Source organism: Triplophysa dalaica, chromosome 23 (assembly GCF_015846415.1).
Source record: "Triplophysa dalaica isolate WHDGS20190420 chromosome 23, ASM1584641v1, whole genome shotgun sequence".
NCBI lineage: Eukaryota > Metazoa > Chordata > Actinopteri > Cypriniformes > Nemacheilidae > Triplophysa > Triplophysa dalaica.
The window spans coordinates 11,521,567-11,541,286 of record NC_079564.1 but is presented as its reverse complement, the minus strand read 5'-3'; the positions used below and the strand labels follow the sequence as shown (position 1 = coordinate 11,541,286).

Below are 19,720 nucleotides of genomic sequence, written 5' to 3'. Positions count from 1 at the left end.
TGTCCCATTGGAGGTAAGTAGGGTTTGGTATCGATCAAATATTTTCGATACGATTCCGATACTTTGAATTCGATACCTAAACGTTATCTTTTTCAATTCCAATTTTCTTTTCTTTTTTAAGTAAGGTGTAACCCACAGCATACATAAGTATAAATTGTTTTAATAAAGTTTAAAAAGTTAAATTTTTTTACTTCTGTTTGTTTGCTGAAAGTTACTCTCCCACCAAACATTACGGTAATGTCCAAAGATTGTGAAATGACTTAGAGAATGTAAACATCAAGAACAAGTAAATCAGCTTCATGTGTTTAATTATTCTGAAATACATTGCCCACTTTCAAAGCTCTTGTCTTGTTTTTTTATCAGATTGTAATATATCATCTAATCACTCCTATAACCCTGAATTTAACATTTTTACTTGTAAAATCTCTATGATCTATGATTTTGTGAGACGACACACTTTCACAGTGGATTTATCACAAACAGTAAACCCAGGATAGAGAGGTTGAGTGAATGTGGTTTTGACTCTGTGGATGAGGGTCATTGTGTCAGAGACGCTGTAGAAGGACAAAATTCCTGATCTGTGATCCACAAACACTCCTATTCTACAGGAGCTCGACACTACAGGGAAATAAGTGTGTTTGTTATTGTGTATGAAGCAGCATGTGGAGTCAGAGCAGAGCAAACTCCAAGACTGATCATTGCGTCCAAACAAACACTCATTACCCCATCCCTTTCTGCTGATGCTCTTATATGACACTGATATATATATACCACCACTCCACTCAACCTCCCAGTAACAGCGTTCACACACACTCTCTCTACACAACACCTGAAGATAACCACGAAATCTGTCTGGATGATCAGGATACTGCTGGACTACATTGGTGTTAGTAGCTGTTGTGTTTCCATCAGACAGACGGATGTATTCATTCACTGTGTTTAAATCCAGTGTGAGCTGCCTGAAATCTGATGAATACAAAAACACATAAGCGCTTCTGCACAAACAAATGTCATAATAGAAATTCATCAATTGTATTTCCATATGTTTGTTGAAAAAACATGCAGTTAATAATTCAAATGTAGTTTGTATTGTAAATGTAGCTGGTAAACATAAAATTGTGATCAGTAGAATAAGAAACAATAAACTGTCTGTCCTTAGCTGATCGAAGGGTCTCCAAACTTAACTAACTTAACCAAACTCTGTGCTCATGCATCATACTTAAGAGTGTATTGAAAAGAATTCAAAAGTGACTCTGTGTGAGACATTAAACTTGATTCTTCCTCTACAGAAATACACAACTAACTGCATTTATACATTTATGATCAGATTGATGTTTATGTTTTAGTGTCGACACCACAAAAGCAGATAAATTCAAATCAAAGTTCAAATCAATGATCACACTTATAATAATTGCTGGTGTTAATGTATTTTTATGCAAAATATTTTATAGAGTTGAGTCCATGTTTTCATTTTTTTGTCACATTTAGTGTCAGCTTCTTACGGCTTATTTTCCTCGATTATTTTGTATTTTTATCAATGATTAGTAACTGATATGTGTCAGCTTAATGTTTTTCATGTGAAAGTGGATTTAAATAAATATACAAATATTACAGAATATTAAAAATCTCAAACTGTCTTACATTGTAAGAACTCCTCACTCAAGGGCTCATCAGGAACAACTGTGATGTATGAAACTAAAGACATAAACAAACATAATTATTACAATCTCCATATCACAAGAATAAATTAACACACACACAAGAGTGTTAACACAACTGCTCTGACACTAACAACACCACTGTTGTTCATAAAACAAGAAAGCATCAAATTCAGAAGCTTTGACTTCCATAAATACTCTCAAAATGTTTGCAGGACAAAATCACACATTTCACTTTTAAAGAACATGATTGAAACAGATATAATGTCTAACAGCACTCATGTCTGTGCGATATAAAACTTAATACAAGACTTAATTCTGAGAATGAATGAATATCTGATACTTAACCTCCACCAGATATTTTCTTTATTTCATCTCTACAGAAATCCACCAGTTTTTCTTTCAGCTGAGAGACAGATTTTCTCACATCATCAAAAGAGACGAGAGAACTGACAGTAATGTTGTGTGAAACTGTAGATTCAGGAGGTGCAGAAAGACACTGAAAACTCTGAAGAAGAAAAGACAAAAAATATGTATATTAAATTAAATATGTATACTTATATAAATATATACAAGTAAAGATGCAGAGAGTTTCATTTTCTCCAAACTTTCTCCACTATTCTGCATAACAACTGGACATTAACTGATTTATTGAAGCACTCATGACATCAGAGGACTTCTGAACCTGTCGTGTATTTCATAGTTGTGTTACCTTCAGGAAATGAATGTGATTGTCTGTGTTTAAAAGCTGCTCCAGTTCAGGTTCTCTCCTCCTCAGATCTTCAATCTCCTGCTCCAGACACTTCAAGACTCCTTCAGCTCGACTCACTGCAGTCTTTTCCTGATCTCTGATCAGTTGTGTCACCTCAGAGCGTCTTCTCTCAATGGAGCGGATCAGTTCAGTAAAGATTCTCTCACTGTACTCCACTGCTGTCTGTGCAGAGCGCTGGAAAAACACACATTACAATCACATCTTCCTGCCACACACACAACCTGTGACACACAGTAAACTTCAGAGCGATTAAAGTGAATTCATCTTTACTTCTACAATGCTTTATAGAATGCAAAGTGCTCCAAAAAACCTTCACAGTAACAAACAGGTAAAAAGCAATCATTTGTAAACGGGTTATATATACAGTACATACTGTTCAGTTACTTATGACTACGCCAATCCACTTTATATACTGTAGGTAGGAGATCCCAGACAGGAGACATGGCTTCCTGCACAGTTTTCCAAACTAATGAATACACCTAGGCCAACATTACTATAAAACAATCAGTACATTTATTAAGTTAGATTAATTTGGATTTAATACTGGTCTGGATTTGTCAAAACGAAAATAAAGAGTGCAACACACTTCAAAAGAACACAATCGACAGACTTCACAGCACACTACAGTGCATAACAAACCAAAAACTATAGCTGTACTAGAATTTTCGAATATTCGTTTGAAGGGTTGGCATTCGATTTTCAATTATGATATTCAAATATTATTTTTATTTTTGAACATGTGGCATCCCCGCTAAACCGTTTCTTTTTTGCGCTTTAATATGAATCGCCCATGAGTGAACGTCATAAACGTCATTCAGTTCTTCTGGAACAGACGACAAAGTGCCGAAGACCACAGCTGTGTGGGAGCACTATAAATTGATTGAGGACAACAAGACAAAAACTGTTTGCAACATTTGCGACCTGGCATACCGCAACAGCACAACAAGTTTGAAAAATCACCTAAGTTCTGTAAGTAGTAGCTACACCATCACATTTACTATATTGTTGGTTTGAATAAACAAGCTGCTTTTATCAGCCATGTTAATCAGTAATTTTACACATGATAAAAACTTGGTTTGCTCGAAAAACACATGCAAAAAATGGTAATCGGTACAGCCCTACCAAAAACCACACTTCATCACCCCCTAGACGTATAATTCGGAGTGACTAGTTCCCCCTCTAATGGCTGCGTACAATACGCACAACAGATATAATATGACCAACCAACTATAAACCAAACCAAACCAACAATTTAGTCATGGGCAAACAAAACAAACAAACACAAATCCCAAGAAAATAAAGGTAGGGAAAACAGTGATGAACTCAACCAAGGACAGACATCACTCTTCAAAAAGCTTTTAGATGCATATAAAGGCCTGAAGGGCTTAAAGGGGCAAAAGGTACTCTCGATGCTGCGATTCAAAAGTTATGGAAACATTCATTGTTCGACCGGTTGTGAAGCACGTGTACCTGTGGTCAATAAAAAAGTTTTAAGCACTCGAGACTCGATGACAGATTTCTGTCCGGTGGCCCAGGGGAGGGGCATTGACGATGCTCTCTCCCGGTATTTGGTGACTGTAGCAAAGTTCAAAGTAGGGAAGGAAGGAGGCGGGAACCGTGAGATATGTGGGACCGGTGTGCTGGTAGTGATTCCCACTATCACTCACGCCGCCTTCCTCATTACATACCCCCATCGCCCCTCACAGCCCGGGGGGGTACCACTGAGACTGTGCTTACTCCCCCCCCCGGGAGCCAGTCTTGGCATCTGCAGTCCCTGGGGGTATGCACGAGACTAGAGAACGGAGATGTAAGCACCAGGAGCACAGGTACGAGAGTGGAGAATCTGGTCCGGTTCCCTGACACGCTGTCGCTCGGTCCTCAGCCCAGCTGAGAGGCTCTCCCTCGCAGTCCTATGCGGTGGTGCTGGACGTTCGGTGGCAGGCCCGATTCTCCTCCGCCTCCTGGTGGTTGGCGATGGCTTCTTGCAGAGGAGAGCTGGCAGCAAGTTTCCCGTTCACTGCTCCTCCCCTTTTCATGGCGGACGGCAGCAGGCTACGGCACACAACAAACGACAATAACCCCTCTGCTCCCTCTTCTACGGCCACCATTCCACCTCGGCCCAGGAGCACAGGGGCAAGCTCTCCGTCCCAGCCGATTCATCTCATTCCAGCACCACCAAACTCCTCAGCACAGCGATGCCCCTCAGCAGCGAGGGCTCTCCGACAGCATGTCTCTCCATCCTCCCGGATTTCAGTACCAATGTAACACAGTTCAAAGTAGGAAAGGAAGGAGGAGGGAACCTGTGAACATTTAACAAACTTTAATCAAAATAAACAAACAATAACATGGAAGTAAAAGGCCGGCAGCCACCTCACGTTCGACTGTCGGTTCCAAGAACATAAACTTAAACAAGTCCGGGCCAGGTCCTATCTCATCTGTATTCCTGTTGCTCGTTCTCTTATGCTCCCGATCTCCTCCGTGAGATATGCGGGACCGGTGTGTGCATGGCTGATTCCCATTATCACTCACGCCACCGGCCCCACCCTATTGCTCTCGTCCCGCCAACCTTGATACAGTGACCTTTTGTTTTACCCTACTCGTTAGGGCAGGGGCCTGCATGAAGTGTCAAAACTAACACCCCTTTCAGAGAAATTGGCAGCGTGGAGACTACTTCCCAATATCTCCCCTTGGGTAGAAAGGACTGTAGCCACAGGATTCTGTTCACCTTTTGTCTTCCGCCTTTCAGCACTGTAGTATACACTTCCGTGAAACCGGAACGAGCGCATTTGTTTATACAGGAATTGCAAGCATTGCTGGACAAATGGGCCATAGAACGTTTTCCCCGGTCAGACAGAGAGACACGCTTTTACAGTTGGTATTTTCTGTGTCCCAAAAAAGATGGGGGGATGTGTTCAATTTTAGCGGGTAGAACCGCTACCTGAGAACATACAAGTTGAAAATGTTGACGATCAAGATGATTGTGTCTCAGATTCGAGCAGGCGTTTGTTTCTTCACAATCAATCATAAGGACGCGTATTTTCATATAGAGATCTTGCCACAACACACGAAGTTCCTGAGGTTTGCTTTTGGGGGCGCTGCTAACCAGTATCGCGTTCATCCATTCGGCCAAGACTGGTTACCAGGGCATCCGCATTTTAAATTAAATAGACGGCTGGCTGATTTTGGCCCAGTCTCGGGAGCTACCGCTTCGACATCGGGATCTCGTCCTAGGTCATCTCGAAACGCTATAATTGAGGCTCAATACCAAGAAAAACGTTCTCTCCCCTGCACAGAAAACAATATATGTGGAAGTTGTATGGGACTCAATCGAGAAAGCAGGTAGAGTTGGCCCCTACACGGTTCGAATCCATCAAACTTTCAAAAAGTTCTAGGTCTCATGGTGGCTGTGTCCATGGTGATACCATTGTGCCTCCTGCATATGAGACCGTTTCAGTTGTGGCTCAGAGCCAAGGGATTTCATCCAAGGGCCAATCCCCAGAGGCAAATACATGTTTACGCGGCAGGGGCTTTGAACACTTTCTTTGTGGCTCAGACCTTGGTTTCTGACTTTAGGTCCCACTCTCAGTCCGTGTTGACATCGCAAGATGCTAACAACAGACACTTCCCTCACAGGTTAGGGTGTGGTCTTGGTTAGCCCTCCAGCCCAAGGGACCTGGAGAGGTTATCTTCTCAAATGACGCATCAATTGCCTCAAAATGATGGCCGTATTTCAGGCCCTGAAATACTCCTTCAGCAGTTAAGAGGCTTCCATGTCCTAGTGCGGGTTGGCAACACGGCGGTAGTCTCTAACATAAATCACCAGGGCGGACTGCGATCGCGCCGCCTTAACAAGTTGACGCAGCAGGTTCTGCTTTGGGTGGAGGGCAAGTTCCTGTCCCTCAAAGCGATTTACATTCCAGGGCATATGAATGTGGGAGCAGACTTGCTGTCCAGACAAGCTGTAACAAATGGGGAATGGAAACGTGTTTTCGAAAGGTGGTGTGTGCCACACCATGCAGACCCAGTTCACAGGAGTTTCTGCAGGGAAACCTGTCCTCAGGGACATATCCTGGTACCCTAAAGGTTTATGTGGCCGCCATTTTGGCTTGTCATAGTCTTATCAATAGGGTTTCTGTGGGAAAACACCAGTGATTCATCTGCTTCATTCGTGGAGCTAAACGGTTAAGAGGGTCTGGTTAGCACCCCATTCGAACCAATGGAGTCAGTACCCGTCAGGTTTCTGACCCTAAAGATGTTTTTTTAATGGCTATTACTTCTCTGAAGAGATTTGGAGATTTGCAGGCCCTGTCAGTCTCGCCATCCTGCTTGGAATTTGCCCCAGGGGTGTTCAAAGCCATTTTGCATCCACACCCTAACTGTCTTCCAAAAGTTATCCTCTATGGCTTTAGCAGTGCCCACTTGCAGCCAGTGTGTGATGCGGCGGGCTGGTCCTCTGCGCACACATTTGTCAAATTCTATAGCCTGGACATCCACGTAACTCTTGACTCACGTGTCCTTGTGTCAACTTCCCAGAGTCAGGTCTGAGGCCTCTTCGATGTCTGTGCGCACACACTACACAACCTTGGAGGGACCAGACACTTCCAGTGCAGCGTCGTTGGTATTCTCGTTTCCAGAGCGTTTTGAAACGCAGCATCGAGACTAGCTTTGGATAGGGAACGTCTCGTGTTACTTGGCTGTAACCCTGTTCCCTGAAAAAGCGGGAACGAGATGCTGCACCTCAATGCCGCACTGTGGGCGTGCCTGGACGTCCTTTCACACAAAGTTTGAACCTGAGGATATGTCTGTTTCACGTGTATTTATAGAACTAAGGAGTGTATAATTAATTACGTCACCCACCAAGATTATTTCTTGGTGTGTTTGGCACACGTGCTTCACAACCGGTCAAAAAAAGAATGTCCCCAAAGCGTTTTGAAACCGAGCATCTCGTGCCCGCTTTTTCAGGGAACAGGGTTACAGCTAAGTAGCCCGAGACATATTCATCACTCATCACTAGAACAAGTAGCGACAGTTCTCCAGAACACATACACAGAGATGACTGCAGTGTGTCGCACCAGTCTTTCAGCATTAACGACTCACAGCCAGTATGAGTAGCAACACTACTCATATCACACATACATACAATTGAGTGCAGCACTGTACTGTATAAGTCTATCAGCATCCACTCATACAAGTAGAAACGGTTTCCAGAGCACACAGCCAGAACAGCCAGCCCATTCTTTCAGCAACAAAAAAACACCAAACCATACAAACGCAACACGTGTCACATCTGCAGGATATGGCGTATAAAGACAAATCACCCATTCTGCAGTGGTTGCCAGTGAAACAAAATGCAACAGCATTTTTTTTATCTGTCAGCAGTTGTTGATCTTCTCAAAACTCACCTTGTAAGAGTTCACAGTCTCTCTGAGCTCCTGATGCTTCTTCTCTCTCTCCTGGATTCTCTGCTTGAAGTTTCTCTGTTTCTCTCCCAAAACTTTCTGTGAGCAACAAATAGCTGTAAAACCTCATACATGTGACATAAAACTGCATGCATAGAATTAATTCAATTTCTTCAAATTGCTAAAACAAATTGCTTTATTGAACATGAAATATTTACTTTATATAAATTTTCATGTGTCCATTCATGAGGAATATGTAGCGTTATGGATGTGACAATCCTGAAAATGGCACTTTCCTGACTATAGAAAATCATGCATTAAAAATTAAACAAATGCTTTACAAATTTGAAGAGAGATCTTGCATGGGTATTTGAACCACCAAATGTTAAAATCTGTGCTATTACCATAGTAAACCGGTGGTAAAAACTATATTTTTTAATTGCCAAATATATTGATATCGATATGTGATAATGTTTTAGCATTACAGTTAGCATTAGCATACAGGTGTCTGGTTTGGGTTCATACCTGTTTCTCAGTTCTTTCTGTTACAGCTGCTACAGTGTCATGATCTTTATGTTCATCCATCAAACACGGATAACAAATACACTCCTGGTCAGTGCGACAGTAGATTTCAAGATGTTTTCTATGTTTTGAGCAGATCATCTCATTGAGTCGTCTTGTAGGATCCATCAGATTGTGTTTGTTCACATGAAAGAATTGTTCATGTTGTTGAAGATGATTTTGACAGTAAGAGTTCAGACACTCCAGACAGGACTTGACAGCTTTGTATTTTCTCTCAGTACAGACGTCACACTTCACATCTTCAGGTCCAGCGTAACATTGATCAGAAACATCAGTTTGAAGTCTCGTCTTCAGTTCTTCCACCATTTCAGTGATCATCACATTTTTGTTTAAAGCAGGTCTTGATGTGAAGGTTTGTCTGCATTGAGGACAGCTGTAGATTCTCTTCTGATCCTCCTGATTCCAGTAGTTTGTAATACAGCTCATACAGTAACTGTGTCCGCAGGGAATAGTCACTGGATCCTTCAGTAGATCCAAACACACTGAACAGCTGAACTTGTCATGAGAAATATTCCCTTCTGCCATATTTCACTAATATACAGAGATAAAGACTTGAGAGATTGAAAAAAGTTTCGTTTTCTATGAAGTGAGCAGCTGAAGTAGTTTTCTGATATAGAGATCACGTGAAGTGTGCAAAACAGATTTATCTGTTGGGTGTGACTCTTTCACCTTTACCCTCATTTAACAAGATTTAAAAAGATCCAGCAGGTGTCAGTCTCTAACAAATTGACTACGTTCACACTGCCACCAAAATCCGTTTTTTTGCTCATACGCGACCCAGCGATCTGTTCACTGCATGACAGTGTGAACAGGACAAACCACATGGAATCCGATTTTTTTTTTCTGATTTTAGCCACTTCCATATGTGGTCCTAAATCAGATTAGTGAGATCAGAATTGTAAACTTTATGCGCTATTCTGTTGACGGAAGTGCACTTTACACCTCGGTTGCCAAACATTAACCATCAGCGTATAAACATAACCCCTTCCACTGTCTACCGCACGTGAGCCGCACGATGCGATGCAATAAAATTGACTAGAATCCCTTATAATAAGAAATTTTGCCAGTGGATACGGCACGATGCGATATGACAAATGACTAGAATCCGTTATAATAAGAAATTTTGCCACTGGATACAGCACGATGCGATATGACAAATGGTTAATTTTCGTAAGGGTAAACACACCCACTGACTTGACCCTTGCTAAATTCTGTGAGAAAGCGTGCTGCCTGTTACGTTGTGACGATGTCATCATGAAACATAGATAAACCAGCATTTATTCCGTTTTTTTTATTTTTGACTCTTCATTATTAGAAACGTATTTCAGACATAGTTATATGTTAATTAAAATATTAATCACTATTCATTCGCAGTGCTATCCAACTCAATCTGATGTTTAAATGCATACAGCCTTAGTGAGATTATTATGTAACGGTTCCTGTTATTTGATTGGTTATGGTAACGATCCAATCCGTATAGATGCCTTTATTAGGAAGTACTTCCGTTAATTAAGATGGCGTCTGCTCGGCGGCAAACATTATCTCGTGGAGGTTTCTCTGTTGACTCTTGCGATGTTTTATTGTTTTTTCCGCATGCAAAGAAAAGTATGTCAGTGATTATAGTGATCTAGAGACTGTTCACTTCCGGGATTATCGAAAATTTATCCTTTCGCACGGAATACCAGACAGAATGTTTTATACACTGTAAGGATACCGTTTGGCAAACGTGTATTCGGACGGAAGGAGGTCTGAGAACTAACGCTAATTAATTAACTGCTCACGGAATTGCCGAGTCACGGAATGGGATTTGACTGCATGAAAAGGAGGTTGTGAGTAAATAACAAGGGCTGTGGAGACCGTTGCGGATGCGTGATCGTATTATGTGACTGTTTTGTTTTGCTGCGATGTTGTTGTGGGAGAGTTTTCTCTTGATGCAAGGAACTGAATGTTTTGATTACTTTCTACTGAACTACTCTTTTTTCCTTGGCGGGATTACCTTGCATTGAACTGAACTTTATTCATTGGCTGGATTTGATTCTCATGAACTGCTATGTGTTCCCTGTCGGGATTTTCTTGTTAAAAGGGAGAAATTCTAATGATTGATGTACCCCTTTTTGTTTATGAATTTACTATGTTTATAATTTTTTGATCTCATAAATTCATAGAAAATTAGAGAAATCATCATTAGATCAAACAATCATAAACATAATACAGTCATAGAAAGGTCATAAGTAGATCAACAAATCCTAAACATAAATCCATAGAAAATTAGTGAAATCATCATGTTTATGATTTGTTGATCTACTTATGACCTTTCTATGACTGTATTATGTTTATGATTTTTTGATCTAATGATGATTTCTCAACCCTTATGAATTTATTGTTTATGATTTGATGATCTTTGATTTTGAATATACATAGTAGTAAAAATGAATAAGGTGATTTATTGCGTTCCATCTTTGTGGCTTTATCTCTAGGTGAACGATAGTTTTTTGCACTTTATTGGAATTTGCTAAATCATCACTGAAGGGTCTGGTTATTTCGATACCCAGTCCGTTGTAGGTTTCTTGAGGGGGTTTAAAAGTTTGATTAAATGACAGTAACTCTGTCTGGCACCCCTAAATAAAATAATGGAATCAAGCAAACTGGTAGACACAGGAAGCATTAAAACGTGGTATTGTTGTTTTTCGCATGCGATACGGTTAAAACCATCACCAGTTCACACTGGAATCTGATATTGGCCTCATTTTACAATAAAGCAAAAAATCTGAATTGAGCATGAAGGCTTGCAGTGTGAACGTAGTCCTAGACTCGGGCATAAATCCAAATACAACTGTGGCCACACCGTGGCATTTGAAATGTTTGCATGCATATATACATTTCATGACAATAAGCACATCTGGAAACTCGATCAAATCTCCTGCACTGTGATTCTGAGCAATATAACTTTCCTCTGGGTGGAGGCATGATGGGACATTTTTATGAGTTTATCAACAGTCCAAAGGTTTTCCTCTTGCAAACATTTGGAACAGGATGTCAAGATATAGTAGTTTTTTTTGGCCCTGACTACTGTAAAGTGTTGCAATGACAATTTGCTTGACCCAATAGGATTTAGTATACAATAAAGTGATTATTTTTTTCTTTCTGTTTTATGACAACGTTGTTTTGCTGAACAAGAAACTGAAAATTACACGCAAGTGGAAATTGATTCATTTTTCAGTACAGTCCATGCACAACAATAAGATATATATATATATATATATATATATATATATATATATGAGACAGATAAACTTATATCTAACATAAGGATAAATAAATACATGTAGTATGAGAAAAAAGAAAAACATTTAAAGAGAAAACATTCAAGAGAAATGCCAAGATTCAGGATTAAATTAAATGGTTAAACAGCAAGAACACATCTGCTATTAAAGTCTACCACAGGCACAAAAACTAAACAGTTAATACATGAAACTTCAACAGTTAAAGTTAACTGTAAACCAGCACTTCACAGACCTCTGGTGTGACATCTTCACATGAATCACAGGAGGTTCTTGAGTTAGACACTGCTTACAGCCAAACTATTATTAGGCAGTTCTTGCCATCACATCTTTGCATGAAGTGATGTATGATCATTAATTCTTTAAATATTAATATAAATAGACCGCCATTGAGAGACAAATAAAGAACGTGATCGCTTTACAAATGATTCCACTTTTTCCTTCAAGTTTTTTCTTTTCTACTAAAAGAAAGCAGTAGTTAGAACAGTAAACCTTTACTTCTTTACCCAAAACAATCGGTTACGATGAACTACAAATGCAACGTAGTACTAATTGTATAAAGTAAGCCAGTACTTCACATCATTTTTTAACTTATCTTATTGAAATTAGAATGATGCATTTTGTAAGTGGATGAATTAAACAAAACTGGCAATACTGTATAAACATAAAAACAAATCAGACAAATTTTGTTTTAAGATGCTAATTGAAACGATGTTAAAATCGTTCAGCAGAGTGAAGACATTTAGGATCATTATCTGATATTATGTTTGCTTCACTGCCCTACGGCTGCAAATCAAACTCCTTGTTACAAATATGGTAGAACGATTACTTCAACTACCAAAATGCGTTTCTCGACAATATGCCTGAATTGTCTCAAATATCTAGGATGAGTAAAAACGATGACGATCTTGACATTACTATTGAAAATTTTAACTCTACCTTCTCGGAAACATTAGACACAGTTGTTCCTCTGCGTTTAAAAAAAGATTAAAAATGGAAGCCCAACACCGTGGTATAATGAACACACTCAGGCTATAAAGAAAGCGTCCCGTAAAATGGAGCGGAACTTTAAGAAAACTAATTTGGAGGTATTTCGTATAGCAAGGAAGGATAGTACTCGAAAATACAGGAATGCCATAAAAACGTCTAGATCCGCCTACTTTTCATCACTAATAGAAGAAAACCATCATAACCATAGGTTTTTATTTAACACCGTGGCTAAATTAACAAAAAAGAAGTCGTCAGCAACTTCAGATTATAATTATCAGCATAACAGTGATGAATTTATGAACTACTGCCTTTAGTTGTTTTTCTTCAATGTGTCTCATTACAGCTGCTTTGTAACAATGAAAATTGTAAAAAGCGCTATATAAATCAAGCAGAGTTGAGTTGAAACATAATGTATGAATGGATCATAAGCACATAAGCTGTCTACACAGACATTTTATACATTACACATGAAAAGCACAAGATTGTCAGGTGGGCCATAAAAAACTCATTACACGTGAGAATAAACTTTAAAGCTTTTCAGATCCAGTTTCCCATGACACAATTATGTGTTTCTGACCAACGTCATTGACACAAAGAAGATCCCTGTTGGAAATCAAACTGACATTCCCAAACCCAATGATCTAGCATTTTGTGAGACGACACACTTTCACAGTGGATTTATCACAAACAGTAAATCCAGGATAGAGAGGATGAGTGAATGTGGTTTTGGCTCTGTGGATGAGGGTCATTGTGTCACAGACGCTGTAGAAGGATAAAAGTCCTGCTCTGTGATCCACATACACTCCTATTCTACAGAACCTGGACACTACAGGGAAATCAGTGCGTTTGTTTTTGTGTATGAAGCAGCATGTGGAGTCAGAGCAGAGCAAACTCCAGGACTGATCATTACATCCAAACAAACACTCATTACCCCGTCCCTTCCTGCTGATGCTCTTATATGACACTGATATACTCACATTACCACTCCACTCAACCTCCCAGTAACAGCGTTCACACACACTCTCTCTACACAACACCTGAAGATAACCATCAAATCTGTCTGGATGATGAGGATACAGCTGGACTGCATCAGTGATAGCAGCTGCTTTGTTTCCATCAGACAGACGGATGTATTTATTCACTGTGTTTAAATCCAGTGTGAACTGCCTGAAATCTGAGGAGATAAAACACATAAGCGCCGTTGCTAAACCAATCTCATAATCACAGAATTTGAACATATTTACAAATTTGTATTTTCTCTTTTATTTACTTTGCAAACCAAAATTGCTAATAGGTTTGTCATTGTTTAATATAATGATTTGTTGACCCACCAAGACTAAATCAAGTCATATTGTTGCTTTGACTCTGTTAAGTTTGGGACACATGTTCCATGTTAAGTTAACTCAACGTATTTGTTTGTTGCAAAAACATGTTGTTAATAATTTAAATGTAGTTTTGTGAGCTGTAGACATACAATGATGTGTTCAGTAGAATAAGAAACTCTAATAAACTGTCTGTACTCAGTAGATTGAGGGGTCTCCAAACTTAACTAACTTAACCGAACTCTGTGCTCATGTAGCATACTTAACACTCTGTGTCAGACATTAAACTTGATTCTTCCTCCACAGAAATACACAACAAACTGCATTTAAAATTGCAAAATATATCAGTTATAATTCATCAAAGTTAGAATATTGAGTTCATTGAATGAATGAATGAATGTGTTATTTGCCCACACAACAGGAGTCACTAAACAACGAAATCTATGTTACTAGAACTACTGTAAATAAAGTGATGAGTTGAGCACATGTAAACTCAATATCTGAAGTACACTCAACACTAAACTCAGGAAGATGAGCTGAAAGAGCTAAAACATCCAATAATTTCTGCAGCGCTCATGTGACATATCAGACTGAACATCTTCAATTTATTTAATGTTAAAACTAATCTCTGTTAAACTTAATGAACAGTTTATGAACAGATTGATGTTTATGTTTTAGTGTCATAGTGTCGACACCACAAAAGCAGATAAATTCAAATCAAAGTTCAAATCAATGATCACACTTATAATAATTGCTGGTGTTAATGTATTTTTATGCAAAATATTTAGTACAGTTGTGTCCATGTTTTCATTTTTGTCACATTTACTATCAGCTTCTTACTGCTTATTTCCCTCAATTATTTTGTATTTTTTTCAATGATTAGTAACTGACATGTGTCACCTAAACGTTTTTCACGTGAAAGTGGATTTAAATAAATATATAAATATTATACAATATTAAAAATGTCAAAGTGTCTTACGTTGTAAGAACTCCTCCCTCAAGGGCTCATCAGGAACAACTGTGATGTATGAAACTAAAGACATAAACAAACATAATTATTACAATCCCCATATCACAAGAATAAATTCACACACACACAAGAGTGTTAACACAACTGCTCTGACACTAACAACAGCACTGTTGTTCACAAAACAAGAAAGCACCAAATTCAGAAGCTTCGACTTCCATAAATACTCTCAACATATTTGCGAGCCAAAATCACACATTTCACTTTTACAGAACATGACTGAAACAGATATAATGTCTAACAGCACTCATGTCTGTGGGATATAAAACATAATACAAGACTTAATTCTGAGAATGAATAAATATCTGATACTTAACCTCCACCAGATATCTTCTCCATTTCATCTCTACAGAAATCCTCCAGTTTTTCTTTCAGCTGACAGACAGATTTTCTCACATCATCATAAGAGACGAGAGAACTGACAGTAATGTGTGAAACTGTAGATTCAGGAGGTGCAGAAAGACACTCAAAACTCTGAAGAAGAAAAGACAGAAAATATGAAGTAAAAATGCAGAGTTTCATTATCTCCAAACTTTCTCCACTATTCTGCATAAAATCCGGACATTAACCGATTTATTGAAGCACTTATGACATCAGAGGACTTCTGCACCTGTCGTGTATTTCATAGTTGTGTTACCTTCAGGAAATGAATGTGATTGTCTGTGTGTAAAAGCTGCTCCAGTTCAGTTTCTCTCCTCCTCAGATCTTCAATCTCCTGCTGCAGACGCTTCAAGACTCCTTCAGCTTGACTCACTGCAGTCTTTTCCTGATCTCTGATCAGTTGTGTCACCCCAGAGCGTCTTCTCTCAATGGAGCGGATCAGTTCAGTAAAGATTCTCTCACTGTACTCCACTGCTGTCTGTGCAGAGCGCTGGAAAAACACACATTACAATCACATCTTACTGCCACACACACAACCTGTGACACACAGTGAACTTCAGAGGAAATAAAGTGAATTCATCTTTACTTCTGTAATGCTTTATTGAATACAAAGTGCTCCAAAACACCTTTACATTAACAAACAGGTAAATAACAATCATTTTTAAGCATTGCAGATACAGAAATCAATTCAGGCTGATCTTCAGTGATCTATATGGCATGCCATCTTTAAACTAAAAGTCTTCAGTATATATTTTAAAGGAATCCAGAGAACCAGCGAGATAACAAACTCTTCAGCACTGGAGGAGTCACATTAGAGTCATAAACAACTTTTTTATCTGTCAGCAGTTGTTGATCTTCTTCAAACTCACCTTGTAAGAGTTCAAAGTCTCTCTGAGCTCCTGAAGCTTCTTCTCTCTCTCCTGGATTCTCTGCTTCAAGTTTCTCTGTGTCTCTCCCAAAACTCTCTGTGACAAACCAAATACTGTAAATCTCCATATGACATAAAACTGTATGCCGAGAATTTATAACACTTCAACCTCTTGCTAAACACATCTGACTTCATTATAATGATATGTGATAATGTTTTAGCATTACAGTTAGCATTAGCATACATGTGTCTGGTTTGGGTTCATACCTTTTTCTCAGTTCTTTCTGCTACAGCTGTTACAGTGTCATGATCTTAATGTTCGTCCATCGTACACAGATAACAAATACACTCCTGGTCAGTGCGACAGTAGATTTCAAGATGTTTTCTATGTTTTGAGCAGATCATCTCATTGAGTCGTCTTGTAGGATCCATCAGATTGTGTTTGTTCACATGAAAGAATTGTTCATGTTGTTGAAGATGATTTTGACAGTAAGAGTTCAGACACTCCAGACAGGACTTGACAGCTTTGTATTTTCTCTCAGTACAGACGTCACACTTCACATCTTCAGGTCCAGCGTAACATTGATCAGAAACATCAGTTTGAAGTCTCATCTTCAGTTCTTCCACCATTTCAGTGATCATCACATTTTTGTTTAAAGCAGGTCTTGATGTGAAGGTTTGTCTGCATTGAGGACAGCTGTAGATTCTCTTCTGATCCTCCTGATTCCAGCAGTTTGTAATACAGCTCATACAGTAACTGTGTCCACAGGGAATAGTCACTGGATCCTTCAGTAGATCCAAACACACTGAACAGCTGAACTTGTCTTGAGAAATATTCCCTTCTGCCATATTTCACTGATATACATAAAGAGATAAAGACGTGAGAGTTTGAAAAAAGCTTCGTTTTCTCTGAATTGAGCAGCTGAGCCAAAGTAGTTTCCAGATTATGAAACGTCTTACTGGTTTATTTGTCGGGTGTGACTCACTTTCACTTTCATATAGCAAATATAAAACCATCCAGCAGATGTCAGTCTCTCACATATTGACTCAGACATCAATAAAATAAAAAACTGTCAACAAATGTGTGGCCAAATTATGCCTTTCAATACACATTACATTTTTGCACGCATACATATAACATGATTAAAAACGTAAATGAAAAACAACTAAGAACTCAAATCAAATCTCTTGCACTATAATTTTGAGCAATATACAGTAACTTTCCTCTGTATGGGGACATGATGGGACATATTTAAGAGTTTACCAATAGTTTATTGTAAAGGGTTTCCTATTGGAAACATTGGGGACAGGGGCTCAAGGTGTAGTTGTTTAAAATGATAAAATGACAAAAGCATATACCAAAATTGCTAAATTTTGAACTAAAATTAACACAAAACTAAAGATCTAAAAATAAAAGCTACTTTAAAACATTAATAAAACTAAATAAAACTAAAATCAAACTATACTAACTCTGATCTTTAGTGATTGTACGGAGTGGGTGGATATCTTTTTATTTTTTGCTTTACTTAAATTCACAACATAGACAGTAAAGTTTTTCCAGAAATTATATTAATTCTTAGTTTCAGAGCTCTACATTTTATTTAATGACACAAAGTAAATATTTTAAGTTAACCTTATATATATTTGATCCAAGTATAGTTTTTCTTTTTAAATAAATAACAGAAAACTGTAATTTCATTCAAGCAAATTGATTAAATTCTCAAGGTTTCCATTATGGACTCACAAAATTTAATATTTAGCTTTTTTGTTTATTGAAGAATGATTTTAAACATTCAAAATACAATTTAAGTATTACTTTACAGTATATTTATCTTCATTTTAAAGAAAATGTATTTTGTTGGATAACATAGAACTTAGCTTAAAAAAGTTCAATGTTTTCATGAAAGAACAACAGTGACACCTTCTGATCAAAGCAATGTACCAAACATAATTATGATTTCATAATGATTCTGTTCATTATGTTCTTCTCAAACACACATTAAAACACCAACAGAACTAGATGTACATTACCCTCATGATAAACATGATTATAACCTATTTCAGTTGTTGCTGGATGAATCATAACATTACATTTACATTTACATTTAGTCATTTAGCAGACGCTTTTATCCAAAGCGACTTACATGTGGGGTAGGCAATGGAAGCAATTGGAACAGCATAAGTACAACAAAAGCATAAGTGCAATCAAAAAAAGAAGACTGGTCTCATATAACCAGTATACAGAACCATTCTTTCATTTTTTTTTCTTTTAAAGAGTATAGAAGAAAATAGAGTCAGAACAGATCAGTCAGATGTAATTACAATTACATTACATTAATAATGATGTCAAGAAGCCACTTGGGGCAATTGTTCAGGTGTTTTATAAACTAAACCTCAAGATAAAACACAGTCATGATTTCCTTGAGATAAATAAACAATTGACAGGCAAGTCTATAATCCAGGAAAGAGAGGCTGTGTGTTTGGGTTTTTTGTCGTCTTTCTCTTCTTCAGAACTGAATTTGATTATATCCAGAAGCTCTTTAAGGACTTTGTGCCAATGAACCTTAAACAACTCTATTTTGTACTGAATAACTTTTTTTAACTTAACAATGTAAAAATAAAATGTGCCTCAAATATTCTGTTGTGTACTCAAAGAACCTTAAACATGTATTGTATGTGCTTCAAAGCTTGTTTACTCATTGGGTTATTGGTGGAACCAATCACATCATTTTGTTGTTTTATAAGAATAGTCCAAAGTTTGGTTTTTGTCCCCTGCTATGTGTACATTTTTAAATCATGCACATGAATAGAAAGGCTAAGACCGTTGCCGTGGCTTCACCTTACTTCAAATATAAATACTTTTATGTGTTTAATAATTCAGCATCATCTTATTTTAAATTGATGATTAAAGCATGATTAACACCAACATTTTCTGATACATAAAGTAGAGAATAATTCATGATTTAAGTATCTAATGAATTCTTAGGCTCTCTCTTCCTGCTAGGTCAGTGTTACTGTGAAAAGGGACTTCTTATCATCATGTATGAAAGACATCTTCTGTTAGAACACAATCTACCCTTGAGGAGTTTGTGGATGTGTGCTTGGTTTGTTTCAGGAAAGTGAGAAAGAGTGGAAAATCACGACAGACATTTTAATTTGTATTTTAGTACATGCCTGTCATCTTTGATAACCTATAGGACTATACTGTATGTACTGTCTCATGACTCCAGAAGTGTTTCAGAGCTTTATGTTCTTGTTTATCTATTGATAACCAATCATGTGAGCTTGATTTTCCCAAGTAATGACATAGTTAGTTGACTCTGTTAGCTTAAATACTACTGCATTTTGTATGTGAGGCAGGTCGGGCTGTGGAACTCCTTGAGAGTGCTGAAGCTGACTTCTGCTGGCAAAACTACAAACTATTCAGTAAATTTTCTTCT

At 38.1% G+C, this 19,720-nt stretch overlaps 1 protein-coding gene and 1 pseudogene across 2 annotated transcripts; both read right to left on the bottom strand.

Annotated features, from left to right (window-relative positions):
- Positions 1 to 227: 227 nt before the first annotated feature.
- On the bottom strand, positions 228 to 10,575 carry LOC130412948 (tripartite motif-containing protein 16-like). 2 transcript variants are annotated; one of them, XM_056737766.1, is made up of 6 exons: positions 8,355 to 10,575; positions 7,833 to 7,928; positions 2,371 to 2,604; positions 2,007 to 2,166; positions 1,642 to 1,695; positions 228 to 966 (listed from the first exon to the last, which is right to left on the bottom strand). In XM_056737766.1, the coding sequence occupies exons 1-6, from the start codon at positions 8,934 to 8,936 to the stop codon at positions 434 to 436; spliced, it is 1,659 nt and encodes a 552-aa protein (XP_056593744.1). In that variant the 5' UTR covers positions 8,937 to 10,575; the 3' UTR covers positions 228 to 433. The 2 variants fall into 2 exon arrangements, with proteins under 2 accessions (XP_056593744.1, XP_056593745.1); XM_056737767.1 differs by having other exon boundaries at positions 2,371 to 2,592.
- Positions 10,576 to 13,117: 2,542 nt separating this feature from the next.
- LOC130412949 (tripartite motif-containing protein 16-like) lies at positions 13,118 to 17,234 on the bottom strand (annotated as a pseudogene).
- Positions 17,235 to 19,720: the final 2,486 nt, after the last annotated feature.

Coding starts and splice junctions, on each gene's coding strand:
- LOC130412948 (XM_056737766.1), bottom strand. CDS start 8,936: ATGGCAGAAGGGAATATTTCTCATGACAAGTTCAGCTGTTCAGTGTGT. Junction 2,167..2,370: donor ATCACATTCATTTCCTGAAG/GTAACACAACTA, acceptor TTTCTTCTTCAG/AGTTTTCAGTGTCTTTCTGC. Junction 967..1,641: donor GAGTGAGGAGTTCTTACAAT/GTAAGACAGTTT, acceptor TGTATTCATCAG/ATTTCAGGCAGCTCACACTG.